This window comes from Oratosquilla oratoria, chromosome 37, assembly GCF_046742065.1.
Source record: "Oratosquilla oratoria isolate Oo_2021 chromosome 37, ASM4674206v1, whole genome shotgun sequence".
Taxonomy (NCBI): Eukaryota; Metazoa; Arthropoda; class Malacostraca; order Stomatopoda; family Squillidae; genus Oratosquilla; species Oratosquilla oratoria.
The window spans coordinates 960,322-985,426 of NC_134813.1; the positions used below are offsets into that span (position 1 = coordinate 960,322).

Here is a 25,105-nt window from a genome sequence, read left to right on the forward strand (position 1 = left end):
CTTTTTTTCCCTACTTGATTCGCCTCCTCTTCCTCTCTTAATTTCTTTCCAAAACATCTTTTTATTACTTTCAAAATTTTCTGTCATACTCCTACCCCATTTCACATCTGCACTCCTCTTTGCCTCCTTTACCTTTTGCTTTACTTCTCTTTTCTTTTCCTTGTACGTCTCATATGACTCCCCTGTCCTCTTTTGTAACCAATCTGTGAATGCTCGCTTCTTCTCTTCTACAACCTTCTTTGTTTCCTCATCCCACCATTCACTACCCTTTCTTCTATTTCCCCCTGTCCTTCTTGTTCCACACACCATCCTTGCACACTTTAAGACTCCCTCCTTGAACCATCCCCATTCCTCCTCCACACCCATCTCTGTTCTATCCTTTACTCCCTCCCACTCCTCCTTCAGCTTCATTTCGTACTCCTTCTCCTTTTCCTTTTCATTCAAGGAGTTCACTCTAAGAACCTCCCTACCTTTTGTCCCTTTCCTCCTTCTCCATCTATCCTCCACTCTCAGCTTACCTTCCACCAAAAAATGATCTGATATTCCCCCACCCTCTCCCCTTAGCACATGTACATCCTTAACTCTTCCTATCATAATCCTATTTACCACTACATAATCCATTAGCGCTCTATCTACCACCCTTCCCTCCACCACCCTCTCCCATGTGTACTTATGCTTGACTTATATATGTATATGTATATATATATATATATATATATATATACACGCAGAAATTTTTTTAACATTGGGCTAGAATTAAAATACCCTAAACAATTCCTTGATATTGCTTACAATTTTGCAAGGAAATAATTTTTAACTCCTCAGCCTAAATCACCTTTCAATTATCATAATGTTTTAATTTTACCATTTCAAGAAAATTTGTTAAGTATCACAGAATTATTAAAAAGATTTAACGTAAAGGTAGTTTTTAAAAATTATAGTACAGTAAAACATAAACTCATCAACAATAGTATTGAAATTAAAAAAGGATGCATTTATAAAATTCCTTGCAAAATGTGTAATCAATTTTACATAGGTCAAACTGCCAAACCCTTAAACATTAGAATTGAACAACACAAGAAAAATGTTAGGGATGGCAATAATTCTAGTGGTATATTCAAGCATATTGAATTGAATAATCATCCAGTTGATTGGGGTAATGCCCAGCCAATCTATTATACCAACAACATAATAGCAAGAAATTTAATAGTGTAGTTTGATTCATACCACCAGTAATCAAAATACCAACCTACACAAGGGCTTATACAAACTTGATAATTTTATTTGTCAAGAAATTAGTAAGATGATATCAGGTTAAAATGTTACCCAACGACTATGTGACCCTGGCGACTGTGACCTGATGTCGCCCCACCCTCATAAGTTAATTGACAATGACCTTCCCCCCTCCAGGGGCTAATTGGCCGCTACCCTTATTCAAACTGTCCTTGTTCCTTTGTTTCATGTATATATTATCTATGCATTTCTATTACTTTGTACCTGTTGCACTGAAGATGTAATATACGAAAACGCTCTGCTTCGTTAGTCTCTTTTTCCAAGTGGTCTACTTTGCATAAGTGAACACACGTACCCGTGTTCTTATTAGCATATATATATACGTGTGTGTGTGTGTGTGTGTGTGTGTGTGTGTGTGTGTGTGTGTGTGTGTGTGTGTGTGTGTGTGTGTGTGTGTGTGTGTGTGTGTGTGTGTGTGTGTGTGTGTGTGTGTGTGTGTGTGTGTGTGTGTGTGTGTGTGTGTGTGTGTGTGTGTTGTAATGCCCTTTATAATGAAGTGAAATTACATAATCTGCATCACCAGCACGTGTAGGGCAACTGTGGCGAAGAAACTAAAGTTTTCGTCTGAATAATCTGAGTTTCTGGCGCTGAGGTGCAACGGCGGGAGTACCAAACCAAAATATAGTTTGCGGTAAAATAACAATATATGTGTGTGTGTGTGTGTGTGTGTGTGTGTGTGTGTGTGTGTGTGTGTGTGTGTGTGTGTGTGTGTGTGTGTGTGTGTGTGTGTGTGTGTGTGTGTGTGTGTGTGTGTGTGTGTGTGTGTGTGTGTGTGTGTGTGTGTGTGTGTGTGTGTGTGTGTGTGTGTGTGTGTGTGTGTGTGTGTGTGTGTGTGTGTGTGTGTGTGTGTATTTATTTACCTAGTTGTATTACACAGGAAGGGAGCTATGCTCGTGGTGACCCGTCTTTGTATCTCTCAGCATCAAGTTTTTTCTTAAAATCTTGAATAGTGTTTGCACACACTGTTTCTTTGTTTAATTTGTTCCAAGTATATCACTCTGTATCTCTGTGTAGGAACCTATTTTTCCAGATCTCTTCCGTAATTATCTTCTTTTAGTTTCTTTTCGTGCCCTCTTGTTTTTCCATTGTCCCATTTCAATAAGTCATTCTTATCTAAGATTTCCATTCCCTTCATAATTCTATAGATAGTAAGTCTCCTGTGTGTGTGTGTGTGTGTGTGTGTGTGTGTGTGTGTGTGTGTGTGTGTGTGTGTGTGTGTGTGTGTGTGTGTGTGTGTGTGTGTGTGTGTGTGTGTGTGTGTGTGTGTGTGTGTGTGTGTGTGTGTGTGTGTGTGTGTGTGTGTGTGTGTGTGTGTGTGTGTGTGTGTGTGTGTGTGTGTGTGTGTGTGTGTGTGTGTGTGTGTGTGTGTGTGTGTGTGTGTGTGTGTGTGTGTGTGTGTGTGTGTGTGTATGTGTGTGTGTGTGTGTGTGCGTTTGTGTGTGTGTATGTATATATATGTATGTATATATATATATATATATATATATATATATATATATATATATATATATATATATCGTACTTTTGTAAAAGAAGGGAACAGGTTTTCAGTAATGCTTATAGTTACAAACGACAACATTGCAGTAGTTATTCAGCTTTTTCCTCGTATTCTCAATTTTCCTGATCAAAATTCTGCCATTAACCGGGTAAACAGAAACTAAGTCTCCGTATTCTTCCATTTCATTTCGTTTAATTGTAGAGCTTAACGTTTCGTCTTGAGAAAGGCATTTTCAATAGTAAATTGCAATAACAAAAAGTAAACAATTACATAAAGCAATGATAACAATTGTACAAAAATAAATCATACGTGAACAATTCTGGTAAAATATGAGAAAGATACAATACAATTACACACGACAACGAGTAAATTATATAAGAACAATTCTGATAATATGTGGGAAAGCGGGTACTTATATTTAAAGGTAAGTGTGGAAAATTACAAGCCTAAGATGTACACTCAGGAGTTCCGTAAGAAGATGGTGGAAGAAGCTAAAAATAAGAATACCCAGATAGAATGCCTACAAGAAGAACTTGAAGACTTCCAGAGACGTCATGAGGCCCTAACGTTAGGAAACAACCTACAACGGAGGACTCTAACTGCCCGCGCCTCGGTCATTGCCAACCACCACCAAGTAGGTAAGCCCAAGACTATGAAGAAGTTGTCTCGCTTGTACGGGAGTACCCTGGCTCTCCCCGAATGTTCTCTTAGCTTCACCAACCTATCGTGTGAAGCCCTTTCTGAGAACCAAGTAGAATCCCTAAACTTAGGCATCATTTGTCACATGATGCCTAAGAGCAACCAAACCAACAAGAAGACCTCTGCAAATTAGAAAATGAAGGTAAGATCAACATCAACCCTGATCTATTAGAGCAATTGCAGAACGAAAGTACTAAGTATCGCCACCACCGAAACACCAGCCAATTGTTTTCCCCTCGTATCAGAAAAGCGGCCAAATAAACTAAGAGAAAATAAAAACATCTTTATCCGTAAAGCAGACAAGTCTTCCTGCTTTGTAATCTTAGACAACAATATATTCAAAAGTGTAGGGACATCCTGAAAGACCGTACTAAGTATGAATTTCTCATAACCCTGTTGAAAACTTATAGAAAAGGTTAACCAATCTCAACTCTGTAGTGAACTCCGAGGTAGGTGGAACCAAAGTTGCTAAAGTAATCGATGATTTTCAACCTGGCTACATCTATGGTAATGTAAAAACACACAAAAAAGGAAATCCACCTAGGCCAATTATTTCCCATATTCAAACCCCTTCCTACCATGTTGCCAAACGGCTTCATGACATCATCTTCCCTTACATCCCTAGAACATACTCCCTCCCGCTCTACTGAGGAATTTATAGATATTCTGACGGTTAATAAAACTGATGGAATCTTGGCATCATTAGATGCCCAAAACATTTTCACTGAAATTCCTGTAATGAAAACCATCAATATCATTCTTGACTATGTCTGCCACAATAATGACAGTCCACCTCCCCATATTCCTATGTTAACTTTAAAAGAATTACTTGTCACTTGCACAAAAGTTCCTTTCAGGTGCCCAGAAGGAAACTTATATGTTCAGCAACAGGGTGTATCGATGGGGTCACCATTAAGTGTCCGCTTTGCTAAAGCCTTCATGTCCGCTGTAGAAAATTCAGTCTTCCCGGACGGAAAGATAAAACCATCTTTATTCTGTAGATACGTAATCGACATCTTTGTCAGCACCCCCTTCTGTGGTCTTATTAGAGAATTTGCGGTGCCGCTTTTAAGAAATTTCTAGCCTAACTTTCACCATTGAAATTAATAATAATAGTCTACTCCCCTTCCTGGATGTGCTGGTCGACTCTACATCAGGGAAATTTGTTACTAGTGTATATGGGAAACCCACCAACTTAAATAAATGCTTGAATGGCAAGGTGTCATAAGAGTCTATGTAAAAAGAGCCATCTCGGTGTGTTCCTCGTGGCTTGCACTGAACAGCGAGTTACAACACCTTAGACAAATGCTCACAAACAATGGATACTTCAACACTGAGTTTGATTCCATTATCAACAGGATGCTAGAAACACACCTCACAAACAGTACACCACCAAACCATAACTACATCAATATACTGTATATTACCGAAATACATTCACTAATATATAATTACAAAAAAGATGAAAAAGTATTAAAGACATTATCCAAAGAAAATGCCACCCTAACAACAACAAAATCCGCTTTCTCATTTATCACACCAGAACTTCCTCTCTGATAATGACTAACAACTTATCTAGAAGACGATCAGACATTACATCTAGAAACAATGTGGTATACCAATATACTTGTTCTTCGGAGGATTGTAAGCCTCATAATCATACATCGATTATACTAAATGTAAGGTCAGTCGTCGCCTATCACTACATCTACAGGAGGGAGCTATCAAACAACATCACAGACTTTTTCACAACGTCGAACTTAGCGGGGAGAACTTGGTTAATTCTACCAAAATTATTGGAACCCTTGATGACCTTAGAAGACAACAATTACTTGAAGCACCCCATATTAGAGATAAAACACCGGTAATTAACATTCAATCTAATATGACATCTAGTATTCCATTGTTTTCCTCATGGCCTAGAAATCCTAACTTACCCCCTCCTCCCTTCCTCCCCTCCTCCCTCCCTTCCCTCCTCCCCATCCACCTCCACCTCCCCTCCTCTTCCTCCTCCTCCTCCTCCTCCTCCTTCCCTTCTTCCTCCGGCTCTTCCCCTTCCCCCTTCCAGTGACTGCTCCCTCTTCCACCCCTCCTCTGACTTTCAAAATATCTTTCTCAAGGCGAAACGTTGAGCTCTACAATTAAGGGAAATGAAATGGAAGAATCCGGACACCTAGTTTCTGTTCACCCGGTTAATGGTAGAATTTTAATCAGGAAAATTGAGAATACGAGGAAAAAACTGAATAACTACCACAATGCCGTCATTTTAACTCTACGTGCACACACACACACACACACACACACACACACACACACACACACGGAAAATTTAGAATACGATGAAAAAACTGAATAACTACCACAATGCTGTCGTTTTTAAAAATACGTGCACACACACACACACACACACACACACACACACACACACACACACACACACACACACACACACACACACACACACACACACACACACACACACACACACACACACACAATACATATATATATATTATATATATGTATGTATATATACGTATATGTATGTATATATATATATGTAATATGTATATAAATGTATATATATATTTATATATATACATATACTCGTATATGTGTATATATATATATATATATATATATATATATTATATGGATATGTATATATATATATATCGGGTAGGCAGTGACGTAAGGTCCGGGGAGAAGAGATGGGTGAAGGAGTGGGAGGGGGAATAGGTGTAGGAGTAGATGGAGATCAAATGGAAGGGGAACACTAGAAGAGAAATGCTGTGAGTAGATCACAGGAGTAGGCAGAAAATGTGTGAGAGCGGTAGAGAAAAGAGAGACTGCATTGGTGATGCTGTTATGAACTCCAGTATACCAGCTCTTCTATCCATTGGTGAGAGTTGGTAAAGATATATGTATAAAGTCTGAGCAACAGGATAGGGGCAAATAGGGAGAGAAAGAGAAACTAGGAGAAAGGGAGGGAGATAGAGAGAGGAACTGTAGAATTATTGAGAATGAGAAGGAGAGAGTGAGGTTTGGAGAGAAGTAGGGAAAGAGGGAGAGAAGTAGAGGAAAAAGATGGAGGGGGAGAACTAGGTAAGACAACGGGAGGGAGAGAACTAGAGAAAGAGAGACGGAAGGAGAGAACTAGGGTAAGGGAGACGGAAGGAGAGAACTAGGGTCATAGAGAGGGGGGGATAGAATTAGGGTAAGTGAGACGGAGGGAGAGAACAAGAGTAATAGAGGGAAGGAGAGAAGTGTGGAAAGAGAGAGGCAGGGAGAGAAGTGTGTAAAGAAAGAGGAGACAGGGAGAGAAGTGTGGAAAGAGAGAGAGAGAGAGAGACAGGGAGAGAAGTGTGGAAAGAGCGAGGGACTGAGAAAAGTGTGGAAAGAAAGAGGGGAGGGAGAGAAGTAGGAAGAGAGGGAAGGAGAGAAGTGTGGAAAGAGAGGGAGGGAAAGAGAGAGAAGGAGGGAGAGAGAGAGAGGGGGGTGGGTGACAGGCGGTGGAGAGGAGAGGGAGCGAGGGAGGCGAGCTGGCGAGGTAGAGCGGAGGCAGCGAGCTTGAAGCCCAGTCAGTTGTGGCTAGGCAGACGAGGCGAGAACAGGATGGTGTCCTCAGACCACGACCTGCCTCATCACCTCCGTCAGTTCCTCCGGCAACAAGTCTCCGCGAAGATCGCTCGTACCACCACCACCTCTTCTGCTGCCCCTTCGTCGGCCCTTTCTCTCTCGCACCGTGCCCTGTGGGTCCCACATCCACCCCCTGTCGAAAGAGGTCGCCCTCAGCTGTCGCCGTGGAATCAGCTGTTCACTTCCCCCTGTTGCAGCAACGTCTAAAGAGCAACAGGTTCGAGAGTGGGGTCCTCGGCGAACTGCGGCCGAAGGAGGACGTGTGTTGCCTCCTGGTGCGTGAGATCGTCCTTCCCGCCTTTAGGAGAACACCTTGTTGGGGGCGGCGAAAGGCTTGATCAAAGAAACACGTGCAGGCGAGCCAAAGTAGAGAATGTGAAGGAACACACTCAAAATAAAACTTAAAAAAGAGAATAAAAGAGAGAGTGAGAGAGACTTGTAAAGGAGAGACACTGATTAAGTTATATTCTGTGGCCCGCGGGCGGTTTCGAGTGAGTGCTTGTAATCCCAACCACTAGGCTCCCCACCTCCCCCCCACCCCTATCCCCCCAACGTGCTCTTGCGAGCCCTCCCCCACCCCCACCCCTCGGTCTCCTGTGATCGTCCTCCAGCAAAAGACTGCTTGCTCGCTTGCGTGCTGGCTTGTCCTCAGTGTTCGAGGAGAAGCAAAAAACAAACCGAAGAGTGACTGTCACTTGGGCCTATGTACCTGATATTACGAAGGGTCTCTCGTGTGTGAGTGTGTAGTGGAGAGAGAGAGAGAGAGCCAGACATACACACTGGCCCCACCAGGCACTAAGACAACTTGAGGGAATCAGGCTTCGAACTCCAACAATCAAAGTAACATCAAATCACCGAAGTGAATTGTGCCCCGTGGGTAGTACTAATGGCCCAAAGCCTTCCATAGCCACGGGTAGATACCCTACATCAGCGCCAACCCCTCCGTCAGTCCGTCATGCCTGCGAGTAATGCCCTGCCAACGCCTATAGTTTCTCTACCACCGTGACAACCCCGCTGCCCTCCACCTGCAGAAGGCGTCGTCAAAGTGACTGCAGGGGGAGGTATCGCCGAAGTGACAGAAGACTGACTGCAGAGGCATCTGTCGAGGCATCTGAAGGACTAGCATCGCTCAAAGTGGTGAGGTCCGTTTGATATTTCGAGTGAACGAGAAGAGAACGACTCAAGTTTTATAAGAGAACAGGAGGCGGGCGAGGAGAAGGAGGAGGAGGGTTGAGAGCGATTTGGCAAAGGAGGTGGAAGAGGAGGAGGAGGAGGCAGAGGTGAAGGAGGACCTGCAGACTCGAGTATGCAACTAGAGATCTCGGTAAATCGCGTTGCATGAGATGGGACTTGATAACAAGACCTCGGCGAGTTCGAGCCACTTGTTCGGGTGAACCAGCTTCTGAGCGTCTCAAGATTCGACAAATCTTTCGTGTGCACCGATTTGTCTAGTTTTAGTGCATTTAAGGGCGAGTTTCGCGGTGTTGAGTGCGTTATCTTTTTTGTATGTCTTTAACGGTGTGCGTTGGTGGCAGTCCTTTTACTCCCGCGGTTCCTCTTCGGTGTTTTTGTTGTTTTTTTTCGGTGGGGAGGAAAGAACTTTAGTCCGTGTCCTTGGTGGTCGTCGGAAAAGTTCCCTGTGACGTAGGTCCTCCGGGGAGAAATGACATAAGACGACCAAGGGGGTGTCTGAAAGGACGAGATCGCTGTGAAAGGAAACTTAATTTTGACCTTTACTGCTTCTGGCACGCTCGTCGGCGAGGTTTTTCGTGAGGCCGCCGCTGCTGCCGTTGTGTGATCGTCATTGTGACTACAATCTGAGGGTGTAACATACTTGGGTGTCTGCCCGTCGTTGGTAGTGCAGGATTTCCACCCGAGGTTCCACGTGAGAGAGATAAAAAGGACCACAACATCCTGACTAACGGTGACGAAATTATGCAAGATTATGTGGTTCTGACGCGGTTGTTCAGATTTGGCAACATTGCGGAATTTTGAAGTATAAATCAACACCTCTACGTTAAATCGAATTGGTTTTGGAACGCAAGACAAAAGATAACATTACCAATTCACCTATTTTGCAAGGTGGAGGTCACCACCTACTCTTTCTCCCCGTCCGAAACAAATTGAAAAGTAACAGATTTTAACGAACTTTTTCCCTGTTCTACTCAAGCCACGAGATAGTCGAAGCTTGTGAGTTATTCACAGATCATTCAAGTCACAGTCATTTAGAGTTTAAATTGGTGTAGTTAATCGCTTAGTTAAGTCAAATTACCTGGTCAGCAAACGAGTTTAAGTGTGGAGGTACTCCATAGTTAACCATTCTCTTCTTGGGCACAGCATTGTTCTAGCACATTGGACGGGAATCTAGTGAAGTTTAGTGAAAGTGGATTTAACTAAACTACTTCAGTAACCAAGAAAAGCAAAATAATATAGGAAAAAATAAATTGAAAATTTTTCAATTTTATTTGGCGTTCATTACGTAACGGAAATATATATGATTATTGTTGAAAACTGAAATTATATAGCGGCACAGCGTATGCGCGTCGTGTGTGACCAACCACAACACCCATAACAGATCAAAATATTGCTAACAACCACAAAACGTGCCCGGCCCGAGAACCACTGATAAGCACAACCCGACCGAGATAAGAGACTTGACACAAATCACGTCTTTATATCGCGTGGGCATAAGGGTGTCAACAGCATCCACTGACCAAAGCGTCTTCGACCCTGAAACCAGTTCGCTGAAGGGACCGAACATGGGTTCCCGGGTTGGTAGTCGCGGAGGTTACGGGTTGCGGGGGGTCCTGTGGGTGTTGGCGGTGGTGCTTGTCGTAAGCGTACTACTCCTGCAAAGTGTCGAGGCCAAAAGGAAGAAGGATGTTGATCGGGACAATTGGAGAATTTCCCCCAAGCACAGGTGGACGAGGAAGCAACGTAAGGCCTCAGGTAGGTCGTTTGTTTATGTCTTGCTATTGTTTCTGTCTCCCATGCTCATGTCTCTCTTGTTGTTTATGCTCGTATCTCTCGTTATTATTGTCTATGTTCACGTCTCTCCTGTCATAGTTTATGTATTTCTTGTTATTTTTATGCTTACATTTCCAATTTATGTTTATATCTTTGTAAATCTGTTCATACCTTGCAACTGTTTATATATACTGTTATTTCTTACGTCTGTCTCGTTATTGTTTATGCTAATTTTTTCGTGGTATTGCTTATGTTATTGTTTATTTGTATATCTTGTTATTTTTTTAGTTTTTCTTGTTTGTTTTTGTATATTTCATGATAGATTTTCTTGTCTTTATATCTTGTATTTGTTCATCTTCATATTTGTTTTGTTACTTCGAAGTGGCTCTGGGGAGGGGGGCGTTAGAAACTTTTTGAGTTTAGATTACGTTAAACGTTTCGGTTAACGTTAACCGGTTAAAGGAGATATCCTACGGGGTTATTTTTCCTCCAGACTTTGATTAATCAGCGGTACCGACCACCTCAAGAATTTTTCCGCCGTAAATTCACTTTGACAAACTATTCTGTTTTCTCGTCAAAAATACATAGAATGTCATTTGATATGATGGAGGAAAAATATTTTCCTCCAGCACATCAGATTCCTTCCCTAAAGCTACGGGTTACAAATCTACAACGTTCGGAGGAAAAATAGCCCAGTGGGATAACGCCTTAAAACGTGGCAACAATACTTTTATATTCTGGTCAACGCCAGACGATTGTATTTAGTCTATTTAGGCCGTGATTGTACACTAGTCAAGCTCCCTAGACCGTAGTAATACACTAGATCGATCTATCTAGATCGTACTTATACCCCACGGTCCATATAGACGGTTTACATAGACACGGTCTATACAGACCGTATTCATACACTACGGCCTATCTAGACCGTAGTTGACTCAACGATCATCCAGACCAGTGGTTTTCAACCTAGGTCCGTGACCTCTTGGGGGCCACATAGTTTCATAAGTGGGGCCACAATTTGGAAACTAGTGGTTGTTAGTGGATGAACAGCGATGAACTTTAGTGATGAAGTTGTTTTCTCCTTGAGGCTGAAGAACAGGAAAACATATGTGTCGAATAGACGAAAAAACGTGTTGAGAACGACCGATCTAGACTGTGGTCGTACATACGGTCTGTCTAGACCGTATTGTACAATGCGATCTATGTAAACCATGGTTTTGCTTTCCGGTCTAGATAAACTGGTTGTACACTTTAGTCTGTAATCTGTGATACTGATTTCTACTCTGAGCCTGAAATTCTGGGGTCCTGATTTCGGATTGGTTCTGAAAAATCTGTGGGTCAGATTTTCATTGTGAACCTGTGTGGTCCTGATTTCCAGCTTAAGCCTGCAAAAATCTGGTCTTGATTCTTAGTTTGAATTAATATGTAGTCCCGATATTTAGTTTGAATATGAAAAATGTGAGCCAGATTTCCAGTCTGATCCAGGAAAATCTATAGTCCCGATTTCAGTCTGGTTTTGAAAGACCTTGTCCTGATTTCCATATTGATTTTTGAAAATTTGTGACACTGATTTCTAATCTGATATTTTGGAAATCTGAACCCGATATCCATTCTGATAATAAAAAATCTGTTCCTGATTTTAGTCTCGTTATGAGAAAACCTGTTCTGATTTCAATACAAAATTTGTGATCATGATTTCCAATCTGATTTTTGGAAATCTAACTCCCCGATTTCCAGTCTAATAATTAAAAATCTGTTCCTGATTTTAGTCTCGCTTTGAGAAAACCTGTCCTGATTTCAATACAAAATTTGTGGTCATGATTTCAATCTGATTTTTGGAAATCCAACTCCCCGATTTCCAGTCTGATAATTAAAAATATGCTCTTGATTTTAGTCTCGTTTTGAAAAATCCTGTCCTGATTTCCATAATTTTGTGGTCATGATTTGCAATCTGATTTTTTGAAATCTGACCCCGATTTCCAACGTGATGCTGAAAATTCTGTAATTCCGATATCTCCCTGGTCCAGAGCAAGAGTTAGTAATTACGAATGCTTGCTTGCTCACGATTGGCTTCTGAATTCGTTACTTTCGGTTGAATGACTCACTCGCGCTGTGACGTCATGTGTGTGTGTGTGTGTGTGTGTGTGTGTGTGTGTGTGTGTGTGTGTGTTGGAATTTTGGATATCGTATTATTTCCGTGTGGTCCTCTCTATCTCGAGTGTAAATGTACCCACACCATCCATGATGTCTCTGACTCTGGAATTGGGGATGGCGACCCCCATAAGGAAAGGGGGAGGGGGGCGTGACCCCCCCTCAACCGCAGTGTGGGAGGTGAGATCAAGAACCTCTGTTTTGTGATGCTCAGAGTCGTGGTGTTCCATAAGTTAGCGCGCTTCGCTCGAATCGTGACTATACCTCTCCTCTACCACTGACGTGTGTGCTTATGCATGCTATTTTATTCAAATGTGAATGAAGTCACATGATCTTGGCATCCTTGACGAGAACGCCCGCGGCGACGCTAATTTTTTTCTGGTGAATGCCAGACGAATCTATTCAATTCTGAGGAGGACGGAGGAGGCGCAAACGCAGCAAACAAATTTTTTTGGGCCATCTTTACTGGTTTTATTCTGGCTGTCGATTTTATTCAGTTGAATGTACTTAATCCGTTGGGTTTGACTTAATCCGAGTAAATACGCTTAGAACTCGCCAGAATAAATTTAATGAAGTTTGTCATTGTATCAGAAGGGTTGAGGCCCTGTCGCTTTTCTTTCTTCTAATAACTTTCTTTTATTCTTATTTTCATTTTATTATTATTATTATTTTGTTTTACATCGTAGCACACTTCCTCAATAGCGGCGCAAAAATGGATAGAAATGCTGGTTAAACGCGTCCATAAGGACAACGTGGTACCTAATGTTGTTAGGTTTCCTCCCCCGGGGGTATGTCATCTTATTCATTCTGGCCAACAACCAACGGCTTTATGGAGTCGGCTTGCTGACACTGCTTTGAAAGCGAAAGTAATGCCACGTTTAGCAGTGCCCGGAACTCTTAAACCTGTAGTTCCTTCGCGGTGCCTGACTGCTCTGACCTCTCCTTATGGAAGCGTGCACCAGCAAGCAGCAGGACGAAGAAAAAGAAGAGGAGGAGGAGGAGGAGGGCGAGGAAAAGGAGAAGGGGAGGAGGACGAAGAAAAGGAGGAGGAGGACGAGGACGAGGATAAGGAGGAGGAGGAGGAGGACCAGGAAAAGGAGGAGGACCAGGAAGAAGAAAAGGAGGATGAGACGAGGAAAAGGAGGAGGAGGACGAGGAAACTGAGGAAGAAGAAGACGAAGAAAAAGAAGAGGAGGAGGGGAGAGAGTTATGTTGATGGGGAGGGAAATCTTGATGAGGGAGGAGAGGAAGAGAATGAGAAGTGAGTATTGGAGGAAACGAGATGGAGTAGAGTGGAGGAAGGAAACGTAATGGAGGTGATGATGGAGGTGGAGGAGGAAGGAGACTTGTGGTGATGGTGGAGGAAAGAGACTCGTGGTGGAGATATTGACTGTAGGCATCTGCAGTCAGACTGATGATGATTACCGCAAATTTGCTGTTATGTCGCCATCGATGAGGTTCAGTCGTAAACTGCATACACTAGCCCCGTGGGTCCTCCACCTCCCTAGGGGGTCCGTAAACCACTGGGGGGAACCAGAGAGTGTCCCCAGTGGGGTCTCAAAACTAGTGGGTGTTAAGCGATATAGTTTAGTGTCGAAGAAGTAGTTTTCAGGACACGTAAGAAGAATAGCAATACATAAAGTATGGGATACACAGAGTACACACACACACGCGCGCGCGCGCGCGCACAAGTGCACATACACATACACACGCACACACACACACACACACACACACACACACACACACACACACACACACACACACACACACACACATTGTGGTTAGAGTTCTCGCCTGCCACAACGGCTGTCCGGGTTCGACTCCCGCCCAAGGCTGAAATAATTTCAGTATCGCTTCGCTGCGAGGTGTCACTCCAACTCTCGTGGGCGGAGAGTTGGGTGTCTGTGTGTGCGTGTAAGGTCACAATATTACCCAAATATCGGTCATACGAGCTCTGAACTCTCATCCGGGAGGTTAATAGCTGTCGATCACGTGATCCAAGACCATGGTGAATCACACACACACACACACACACACACACACACACACACACACACACACACACACACACCGTAGGAAACAAAAGTAATGGAATTTATCGCATTAGATCGGAAAGCACGCGAAATATTGCAATATTGTAGAGCATTAGTCCGTGACATGATGCCAATAATTTAATTTAATTTTTTTCGTGGATGTGAGGAAGGATTCAGCTTGAAAAAATGAAATGATCTTTTAAAGATAATCGCGTATGAATTTCCATCACATTTGGCATAATTCTCTCTCTCTCTCTCTCTCTCTCTCTCCTTGTTTGTGTAAGCTTGCAGTGTACTTGCACTAAATTTATATATATTGTCTTAAGTTGGCTAATACGTTCAATGAAAATAAATAAAAACGTTTCCTCCTGGAGGGATCTACGGGAGGGCTCTAAGGACCGTGGCTGGTTGCCGTGGGGTTGCGGATAGCCTGACAGAGACTCTAGATTACAGTGAAGATGGAAGATTTCGGTAACTTTTCGTTGTACAGTTGTACCTTCAAGTCAAGATTCGGTTTGAGGTCGCGAACTTCCTCTATCAGGAGGCTAGGACGGTGCCCCCTTTCTGAGAACATTGTAGATTGGATTTTATTGAACCAAGCCCTTGGTTCAATTCGTTGGCGGCAGGGTTCGAACCACCGTCACCTCAACCTCCGTCGCAGGTAACGACGCACTAACCCGCTTGGCCCGCGAGCACCCATAGTAATTTCAAGTGGATAACAATATATGCATTTGCACAAGCCTTGAATCTCCCAGTACTATCGACCATGTTACTCTTGCAGTCTCGGTCTCGGAGTGATGTGACTTTATGTCTTTAGTTTCATGAGTCTATTAGTCTCACAGTTTTCCTGTATTTAAGCCTTAATTTCATAAACTTCCAATGTTTGAATTATCAAGACCCCGAATCTCCCAGTCTTTCATATGGATGTCTTGCTCTGTAAGACTCCAGGTTCTAAAGAGTTGTAGTCTCCAGGACTCCAAGTCTCGAGTAATCTCAGTCCTTTAGACTCCCTTTGAGACTCCGGTCTCTAATCAGACTTCAAGTCTCTACTCCAAGTTTCTCAAGACTTCAAGTCTCTTTACTTAGTGTCACACTCACGGTCCCGATCTCAGAGACCCCTAAGCCTCACACCCCGAGTCTCAATCTCAGAGACACCCCCTTAGTCTCACACTCCGAGTCTCAATCTCATAGTCAATCCTAAGTCTCACATTCCTAGTCTCAATCTCAGAGACCTTCCTAAGTCTCACACTTCGAGTTTTAATCTCAGACCTCCTAAATATCACACTCTTAGTCTCAATCTGAGAGATCCCCATAAGTCTCAGACTCCGAGTTTTAATCTCAGAGACACCCCCCTCAGTCTCACTCTTCTAGTCTCAATCTCAGAGACACTTCTATGTCTCACACTCTGAATCTCAATCTCAAAGACCTTCCTAGGTCACAGAGATCCGAGTTAAGACCCTTTGGACGAGCTGAGTAGCTGACAGACGCCACCGCCATTAGAGGAAGGCGCTTGCTGGCTGGCACTCCTTGTCAGCTGCGTGGCGCCGGGCACGTCAGCAGCCGTCAGCCAAGCGGCTGGCGCCACCAACCCGGACTGGGTTGTCATCTCCTGAACCATACATCTTCGCACCTACGCGACGTGACGCCCGCGGTGGCCCCGTCATCTAAGCCCCGCCCACTTCCTGACCCCCCACCCCTTGAATGACGTCACGGGGAGTGATTGGTTGGCTTGTTGCAAGATTATGTATTTATTTATCTTATTAAATTTTCTAATGAAAGGGGTCATAGCTTAAGCGCAAACTGACCACAGAGGGCGGGTCTGAATGACAGAATGTTGTAATGAAGGCTGGTTCGTCTTTATAATGTTGCGTTCCGTGGGGCACCGTACCCCACCCCACCCAAACTCGTAAACATAAAGAGCCGGGAACGATTTCAATCGATAACCAGTGACTGCCACTTGTCCGAGGCACCCAAGCACTGTATTAACATTAACTTTTGAATTATTAGATTATAATTAAGTTAAAATTTTCATTTAAATTCCAATTATTAAATAGCAAGGATTAGATTATCAAATCATATATTTAACCATTATTGTTATAACTACATGAGCTTAGATTACCGAATAACCTCTTACTTTCAACACTACTCTTAATCGGTACGAGACTGTCCATAGGTATAGAAGCGCTGGTAAGCTACATTAAGGTTGGTATATCACTGCCCACCGGTTCCTTGCTGCTTGGCTCTACCGTAGCGTCGCCTTAGAAATGGACACCCCAGCACCTGAGTGCTAAATAGAAAATTAGTCTTCTCTGGTTCCGTAAAAAAGTACCCGGAAACCTCATTGTGGGAGTTTGTAATGAACTAGTTCCTTTTTTTGGGTAGAAACTCAAAGGGAAGGGGAAATAGAGTGTATTGGGGAAAACAGAGTAGGGTATAGCAATAATGTAGAGCAAAATATCAGTGTAGGATAAAATATCATTTTAGGACGTAATGTCAAAGGACAAAATATCACAATGGGATGTAATAATAGTGGACAAAATATCACAATGAGGTATAATGATAGTGGAGGACAAAATATCACGATGATATTTAAGGATAGTGAAGGACAAAATACCACAGTAGGATATAATGTCAGTGGAAAGGATGCCGGACAGAATGTCAATGATAGACGGGTGGCCGGTGTGGAACGTGGTGACGTAAGGGGGCAAGGTATACATAAGAGATCGGATGACCGTGAGATACCAGATGTCCGTGATGGGGCAAATGTCCATGAGGCATTGAATGTCAATGAAGGACCAAATGTCAATATAGAACAAGGTTTCAATAAAGAACAAAATTATAATGTAAGACATGATGTTGAAACTCAAAACATGTCAAAAAGAAATAATCATGAGTTTCTAAACACCATGTACTTTAATAATACTCGTAGTACTAAGAACAAATTCCAAGAAATACAGGTGTATGTCAAAAGCGAAAATCTCGATACGATAGGAATAACCGAGACATGGTTAAATGGTGGAGAGTTTGAAGCTGAATTTAATATTGCGGGATTTAAACACTTTCATCAGGACAGAAGCCACAAGAAAGGTGGGGGTGTTCTGTTGAACGTTAAAAGCAATGGCCATGCCTGTGTTTTAGAGAAAGTGAAACAGGCCAAAAACATTATCATTAACAGACAACAAACTGTTGTTTCCAAGAACTGTCTAGTTTCTGCAACCGGGACTTATTGATAATGGGTGATTTAAAGTTTACATTGATAGGATGACCCTTGAACATGGCCATATAGGTAGTCGCTTGGTACATTTTCTTGGCGACAATTACTTAGTTCAGCATGTAAAAGAACCCACAAAACATGGAAACTTACTTGATCTATTGATCACTAGCCGCGAAAGCATGATAACCGATGTAGAAGTTTGTGAAACTATTGCAAGTAGCGATCACAACTTAGTTAAATTCAAACTGCTAATTTTTTTTAGAATAGATGCTTGTGATACCTGCGAAAAATCTAGGTTGAACCTACTACGGTAAATGTAACAAAATAAAAAATTAAAAGGTGTATAGAGAAATTCAAAACTAATTAGAAATTATTTCCAAGAAATCCATCATATCCGGAAATGTCACAGCTTGACTTCAATCGTAGGAAAATGATGGAAACTATCATCAGAGATGCTATCGAACATTATTTAGAAAGTAACTGTTTGATAAATGATAGCCAGCATGGATTCAGACGGAAACGTTCTTGCGTGACTAACTCGAATTCTACAACACAGTTATCTTGAATTATAACAAAAGAAACAATATAGATTTAATATATTTAGACTTTGCAAAAGCTTTTCATACCATCCCCCTACGAAAGACTACTTACTGAATTAGCTTCACACGGAGTGAATGGTAGCCTATTAAGTTGGACTAGTAATTGATTGAATGATTGAAAACAGAGAGTTGTTTTAAATGGCAAAACTTCTGGGTAGAAAAATGTTACGAGTGGAGTTCCTCAGGATTCCGTTCTTGGGCCACTTCTATTCATAGTATATATAAATGATATACACCACGGACTAAAATCTATTGTCTACAAATTTGCTGATGATACAAAACTGTGCAGAATGGCAAATGATCACTTAAACCAATTAGATATTCAAGAAGATTTAGATAAACTACAGCAATGGTCTGAAAAGTGGCTAATGAAAATTAATACAAATAAATGCAAGGCTATGCACATAGGTAAAATATCAGTAAGTACGATTACAAGTTATTTGGAAATTCGTTAACAAAAGTGGATAGTGAAAAGGATCTCGGCGTAATAAACAATAATGACTTCAAATAATCTAAGCAGTGTATTTCAGTCTCTGAGAAAGCAAATAAGATTCTAGGACTGGTTGCGCGATCTTTTGACTTCAAAAGCCTATTTCTTATTAACAAGCTATATAAATCGTTAGTTTGTCCATATTTGGAATATGCTGTTTCCGTACGGTCACCGAATATCATTAAAGACATTGACAGATTGGAAAGTACAACGGCGAGCCACAAAACTGAATTCAAATATAAAAAATAAAACATACGAAAATCGACTTGAATATATGAATCTGTTTTCTCTCTCTCTAAAAAAAAAAGGGTAGACTCAGAGGTGACTTGATACAGGTTTTTAAGATTCTAAAGGGAATTGACAACATCAAAAGTGACAAAATTTTCATATTGAATGAGAATCCGACAAGAAATAATGGTCTCAAACAGTCAGGAAATAGATTTAATTTGGAAGTGGGGTAGAAACAACTTCGCCAACCGTTTTGTGAATGAATGGAATAAACTTCCTAGAGAGGAAGTGCAATGTAGTTCTATTCGAAGCTTTAGGTTCGGTTAGAAACACCTACGCAAGATGCTGTAATGCCTGCCATTTATTTTATATTATTTATTTATTATTATTTGTCTGTGTATTATTATTCCCTTGATTATCATTTTTTATTATTTATCTGTCAATTTATTATTATTTACCTGTTTGTTTATCACTTAACATTACCTATCTATATATTCACTTATTCTATTTATTATTATTTATATTATCATAATCTATTCATTTTTATCTATTTATTTGTTTTTATTTTTATTATTATTATTATTATTATTATTATTTTTTTTTTTTTTGCATCCAACCTAGTTAAGGACCAAAATTTCTCCTGTCGGAGTGCTCCTCCTTTGTAATCCTTTGTTTATAATAGTAACTTGTGTATACCATAAGTCGTGCATTGTTTTTATTCGAGTATAATCCACACATAACACAGTAGGATTCTGGGTTCTACACAGGGAACACACGGGGTGTCCATCCCCCCTCTCCAACCCCTAACGACGGTTTAGAGCTCACGATGCTGCAAAATGTCTTTTGAGGCCGCATTGGTGGTTTTTACGACGAGTAGATCGTTTCTTCCCGCCGGGCATTCACGGACATCCATCCCATTGAGCACACCTTGATGTATTTTGTATATAGCTGTGATTCCTCAAGTCTGACACACACACACACACACACACACACACACTCACACACACACACACACACTCACACACACACACACACACACACACACATACGGCTCGGTGGCGGATTGGTAAGGCACTGGCCTCACAAGCCGGAGAACCGGGGTTCGATTCCCCGTCCGGGCAGAGATAAGTTGGGTTTGTCTCCTATCACGTGTAGCCCCTGTTCACCTAGCAGTGAGTAGGTACGGGATGTTAGTCAAGGAGTTGTGACCTTGCTGTCCCGGTGTGTGGTGTGTGAGTGGTCTCAGACCTACCCAGAGATCGGCAAATAATGAGCTCTGAGCTCACTGCCGTAGGGTGGTGTCTGGCTGTCTCGAACAGAGGCTGCAGCAGATCCGAGGTGAATACACACACACACACACACACACACACACACACACACACACTCACACACGACTCGGTGGCGCGGTTGGTTGAGTCTCAGACTGTCAGCTTGGGGGTGACGGCGGTACCTGGTTCTAATCCTTCCCAGGGCTGAAATTATTTCAGTATCGCTGCGCTTCGAGGCGTTACTCCAACTATTGTGGGCGGGGAGTTGGGTGTGTGTGTGAGTGTAAGATAATAGCATTACCCATAGATCGGTCATACGAGCTCTAAGCTCTCTTCCGGGAGGGAAATAGCTATCGATCACGAGTCCAACACGCGATCCAAAAAAGACCAAGGTGAATACATACACACACACACACACACTCGGTGGCGCGGTTAGTAGAGTCTCCGACTGTCACTACGGCGGTCCGGGTTCGAATCCTGCCCAGGGCTGAAATAAATTCAGTATCGCTACGCTTCGAGTCGTTATTCCAACTCTCGTGGGCGGGTGTGTGCGTGCGTGTAAGCATTACCCATAGATCGTCATACGAGCTCTGAGCTCTCTTCCGGGAGAGAAATAGCTCTCGATCACGAGTCCAACACGTGACCCAAAGACCAAGGTGAATACACACACACACACGCACACACACACACACACACACACACACACACACACACACACACACACACACACACACACACACACGGCTCGGTGGCGGATTGGTAAAGCACTGGCCTCACAAGCCAGAGAACCGGGGTTCGATTCCCCGGTCGGGCGGAGATAAGTTGGGTTTGTCTCCTTTCACGTGTAGCCCCTGTTCACCTAGCAGCGAGTAGGTACGGGACGTTAGTCAAGGAGTTGTGACCTTGCTGTCCCGGTGTGTGGTGTGTGAGTGGTCTCAGACCTACCCAGAGATCGGCTAATAAGGAGCTCTGAGCTCACTGCCGTAGGGTGGTGTCTGGCTGTCTCGACAGAGACTGCAGCAGATCCGAGGTGAATACACACACATATATATATATATATTATATATATATATATGTGTGTGTGTGTGTGTGTGTGTTTGTGTGTGTGTGCGTTCTTGTGTGTGTGTGTGTGTGTGTGTGTGTGTGTGTGTGTGTGTGCGTTCGTGCGTGTGTGTGTGTGTGTGTGTGTGTGTGTGTGTGTGTGTGTGTGTGTGTGTGTGTGTGTGTGTGAGTATCACTACGTATGGCTCTCCCGTAATTGGCATGCAGTTCAGTGCCACTGACTTAGTGCAAGGAAGGACGACTTCACTATCAGGAAGCAATGCGTTGTCGCCCATCTCTGGGCCTTATGGCATCGGGCTCCCAACGTCGTTCTTGAATGATCTTAGGGTACAGGGGTGGTCACAAATTTTCAGCTATCCTGAGTTTCCACTGTACACATATTGTTATTATATTTTTATTTCAATATTTGGTAGAGTTTTGTATGCATCATGTATATTTCGTTAAATGGTGATAACATTAGATCTATGCATATAAGATATTTAGCAGCAGGATTTGTACTTACAACTTTGAAATTATAGAATGGTTAGAGGCCTTTGACCCAGACTGTAGAAAATACTGTAGGGTCATCCTTGTACACCCACCCACACAGTCTCATCCAGATTAGTTATGGCCATCCGCTCTGAGCAGCAGTATCTGCAGACCAGGCCACCTGTAAATTTGTCTGTAGCGTCTCTCACCTCCCACGACACCAGGTCCACTTGTCACCAGATGCCCCGCCTACACGTACAGTGTGACTCATCTTTTTTTTTTTTTTTTTTTTTTTTTTTCGTGCAGGCACTTTTGGATCTCTCGCTGGATTGTGCCCACCATTTTGCGACTCATTAGCGTCTCTGCTGTGCGTCTTATTTTATTGTCATTAATTTTTGTATTAATAGTATAATAATAAATATTATTATTGTTATTTCGTATCTAGGTATTGTTTACGTTTGTTCTTATTGGCGCCAATCGATTTTATTCGCTCAAGTGAAGCGTCTCTGCTTGGTGAAACGGGTAATAAATGCCAGTAACAATTGTTAACGGTGGATTAAGATTTTGTTTTGAATCTAAATTTTAATTAGATTGACAAACAATAACTGACCCCAGCCTCAGTTTATGTAATCCATTCCTGTAATCACCCAGTGCTTTGGCTTTTTGGGATTCCCCCCATCCCCCTGCTTGGCCAAAGACAATAAGCATAAATCGAGTTAGGATAGCCAAAGAAGGTTAAGGTTAAACTGTGGTTTAACCGAGTTGTAGACACTGCGAGGATTCGGTTTAATGTCGCAGGAGGCTAGGACGGTGCCCCTTACAGAGGACTTTGTAGCGTGAAATGTAATGAAACATGCCCTTGGTCCAACTCGGTGGTGGCAAGGGTCGAACCGCCTTCACCTCAACCTCCGTTGCAAGTAGCGACGCTCTAACCCGCTCGGACAGTGAGTATCCGCAATTAGAGTAACCATAAATGCATGAAGAAATTAATAAATAGATACAAGATAATTTTTTTATAAACGAGTCAATAAGAAATGAAAATTAAATTGATTAATGAAACAAAAGAAAACAAGTTAACAAATAACTATAATAAATCAAAGAAAGAAAGAAAAAAAAATAATCGTATAGACTCGGTGGACACAGAACGGCGGAGCAAGAACCAAGCACTTAGAGGACAGTCAAATTATTATATTCCAACGAAGACATAAATATTCAAGGGAAGTACGAGACTCCAGTGGATCCTCATCCTCATCCCATCGAACGCGCCCTTAGGACATCAGTCCGTTACCTTCTTGGAAAAGCATCCTGGCTCCACGTTCGATCCCCGAAACCTCCTCTCCTCCCCCCCAGCGTATTTTGTAGTTTGTACACATTTGTGAACATTGTACGTATTTGGTAGCATTTGTATGTGAGTGTGGGCGCTCGTGTGTCGTACTCTGGCTGGTTCAGGTCTTTGGTTTGTCGCCTTGAGAAACAGGTGAGGACCATACACCATGAGGCGCTTAGCTGAGGATCAGGTATTAGCTATATGGAATGTACGAGTAAAAAAAAAATGCATTGAAAATACCTCTGATTTGATATATATATATATATATATATATATATATATATATATATATATATATATATATATATATATATACATATGTGTGTGTGTGTGTGTGTGTATTTGTATATATACATATATGTATATATATATATATATACTGTATATATATACACTTATATATGCACACAATGCTATGAGTATTCATAATAGAGACTACGAAGAGAATGTAAATTAACTCTATCCTCGTGAAGTGCAAAAGCGAGACATTTTAATTCTGTTGCTTCCGAGAGGAGGAGGAGGAGGAGGTCCCCCCCCCCCCACACCCCCGAGTGAACGACGTCATTCTTCTACGTCCTCCTCCCGTAGGCGGTGAGTTCGAGCGAAAGTGGAGAACCTCAATTGTAGTTTCTCTCCCGATGGTGAACGCGAGCTCGGCGGCGGAGACGTTGTCGGAGTGTGCTGTGCAGAGAAGGGGAATGTGCCTTTTTTTTTTAATAATGAATTTACTTAATATGCGGAGAAAGCCTGAAAGATGTCAGAAGAAAAGAAAATAGAAGAAGAGTGGGAGGAATTTTATCATGGTTCTGAAAATGTTAATAAATGTTAAAGAGGTTTCATAGTGTATTCACCATGCGATCCAATTATATATATATATATATATATATATATATATATATATATATATATAGATAGATAGATAGATAGATATAGACACACTCATTTATGTATATATATATATATATATATATATATATATATATATATATATATATATATGAGAGAGAAATTCTTTAGTGATAGCGACATTAACCTGATAGTTTTTATGACGGTCGCATATAGGATTCAAACCCACTGCTTTCGGTCACCCGTAAGATTACCTTCACAGAGCCTTTACCCACTCGATCAAAGAGACTATAGCCTTGTAACCTGGAATCTATCTGATTCCCGAGGAAAGCAGTGGGTTCGAATTCTACATGCGACTGTCATAAAAATTGTGTGTATATATATATATATATATATATATATATATATATATATGTATGTATATATATATGTATCTATATATATATATATATATATATATATATATATATATATATATATATATATATATGCGTAAGTAACCACTAGGAAAAGTAAACTAACGAAGCAGAGCGCTTTCGTATAATTACATTTTCACTGTATCTGCACTGAAGATGTAATTATACGAAAGCGCTCTGCTTCGTTAGTTTACTTTTCCTAGTGGTTACTTGCGCATTTGTGAACACACACTCCTAGTGTTTTTATTGCATATATATATATATATATATATATATATATATATATATATATACTAATGTGTGTGTGTATGTATGTGCGTGTGTGTGTTCCGTAGACGTAGAGTCACTTGTCATTGGTGTGCCTCTTGAAGGTGGGCCGGTAAAGGTCCGCTCCTCCGCCTCGGCTCTCAAGGGTCAAATGTTTTAGTCAGGTCCAATTAGCGTCCGTAAACAGGCTGCCGACTCGACGACGTCTGTATCTGCTGCAAGGCGCTGACGAAGGGCGCGTTTATCAGCGAACATTATTTTATGAAGTGATGGGGAACCAGTTCCCGGGCTGGCTGTGTGTTTACATGAACCCGTACGTTTGCATGTGTATACAAGGCATGCGCACACATATGTATGTACAGGTATGTATACATATGTACACATGTACAGTGACGCCACAGACACACGATTTTGCTTTTGTTTAATTTTATTTTACAATTTTGCATGCATGTGTTCTGTCATTTTCTAAAATGCATGAGTGTGTGTTTTGCGTCTATTCTCTGTAGTTATGTTTACTCACACGCACGTATATGTGTCATGCTGTTGGCGTCAGATGATTTAATTACCCTGGCAGGACAGCTTTGCCGGGAACGGAGAAATTGTGATCAGCAAGTGATGGTGTGACGTGCTGTGACGT

At 41.9% G+C, this 25,105-nt stretch overlaps 1 protein-coding gene across 5 annotated transcripts in view; it reads left to right on the plus strand.

Moving 5' to 3' along the window:
* Window positions 1-7,025: 7,025 nt before the first annotated feature.
* LOC143019498 (uncharacterized) overlaps window positions 7,026-25,105 on the plus strand; it is a 286,066-nt gene continuing 267,986 nt past the window's right edge. The window contains exons 1-2 of one of the 5 annotated variants that reach the window (XM_076175139.1): window positions 7,026-8,617; window positions 9,467-10,078. In XM_076175139.1, coding sequence (XP_076031254.1) covers window positions 9,889-10,078 — 190 coding nt within the window. In that variant the 5' untranslated portion in view covers window positions 7,026-8,617; window positions 9,467-9,888. The remainder of the gene's footprint in view (window positions 8,618-9,466; window positions 10,079-25,105) is intronic. The other 4 variants (XM_076175141.1, XM_076175142.1, XM_076175143.1 and 1 more) reach the window with 4 other exon arrangements.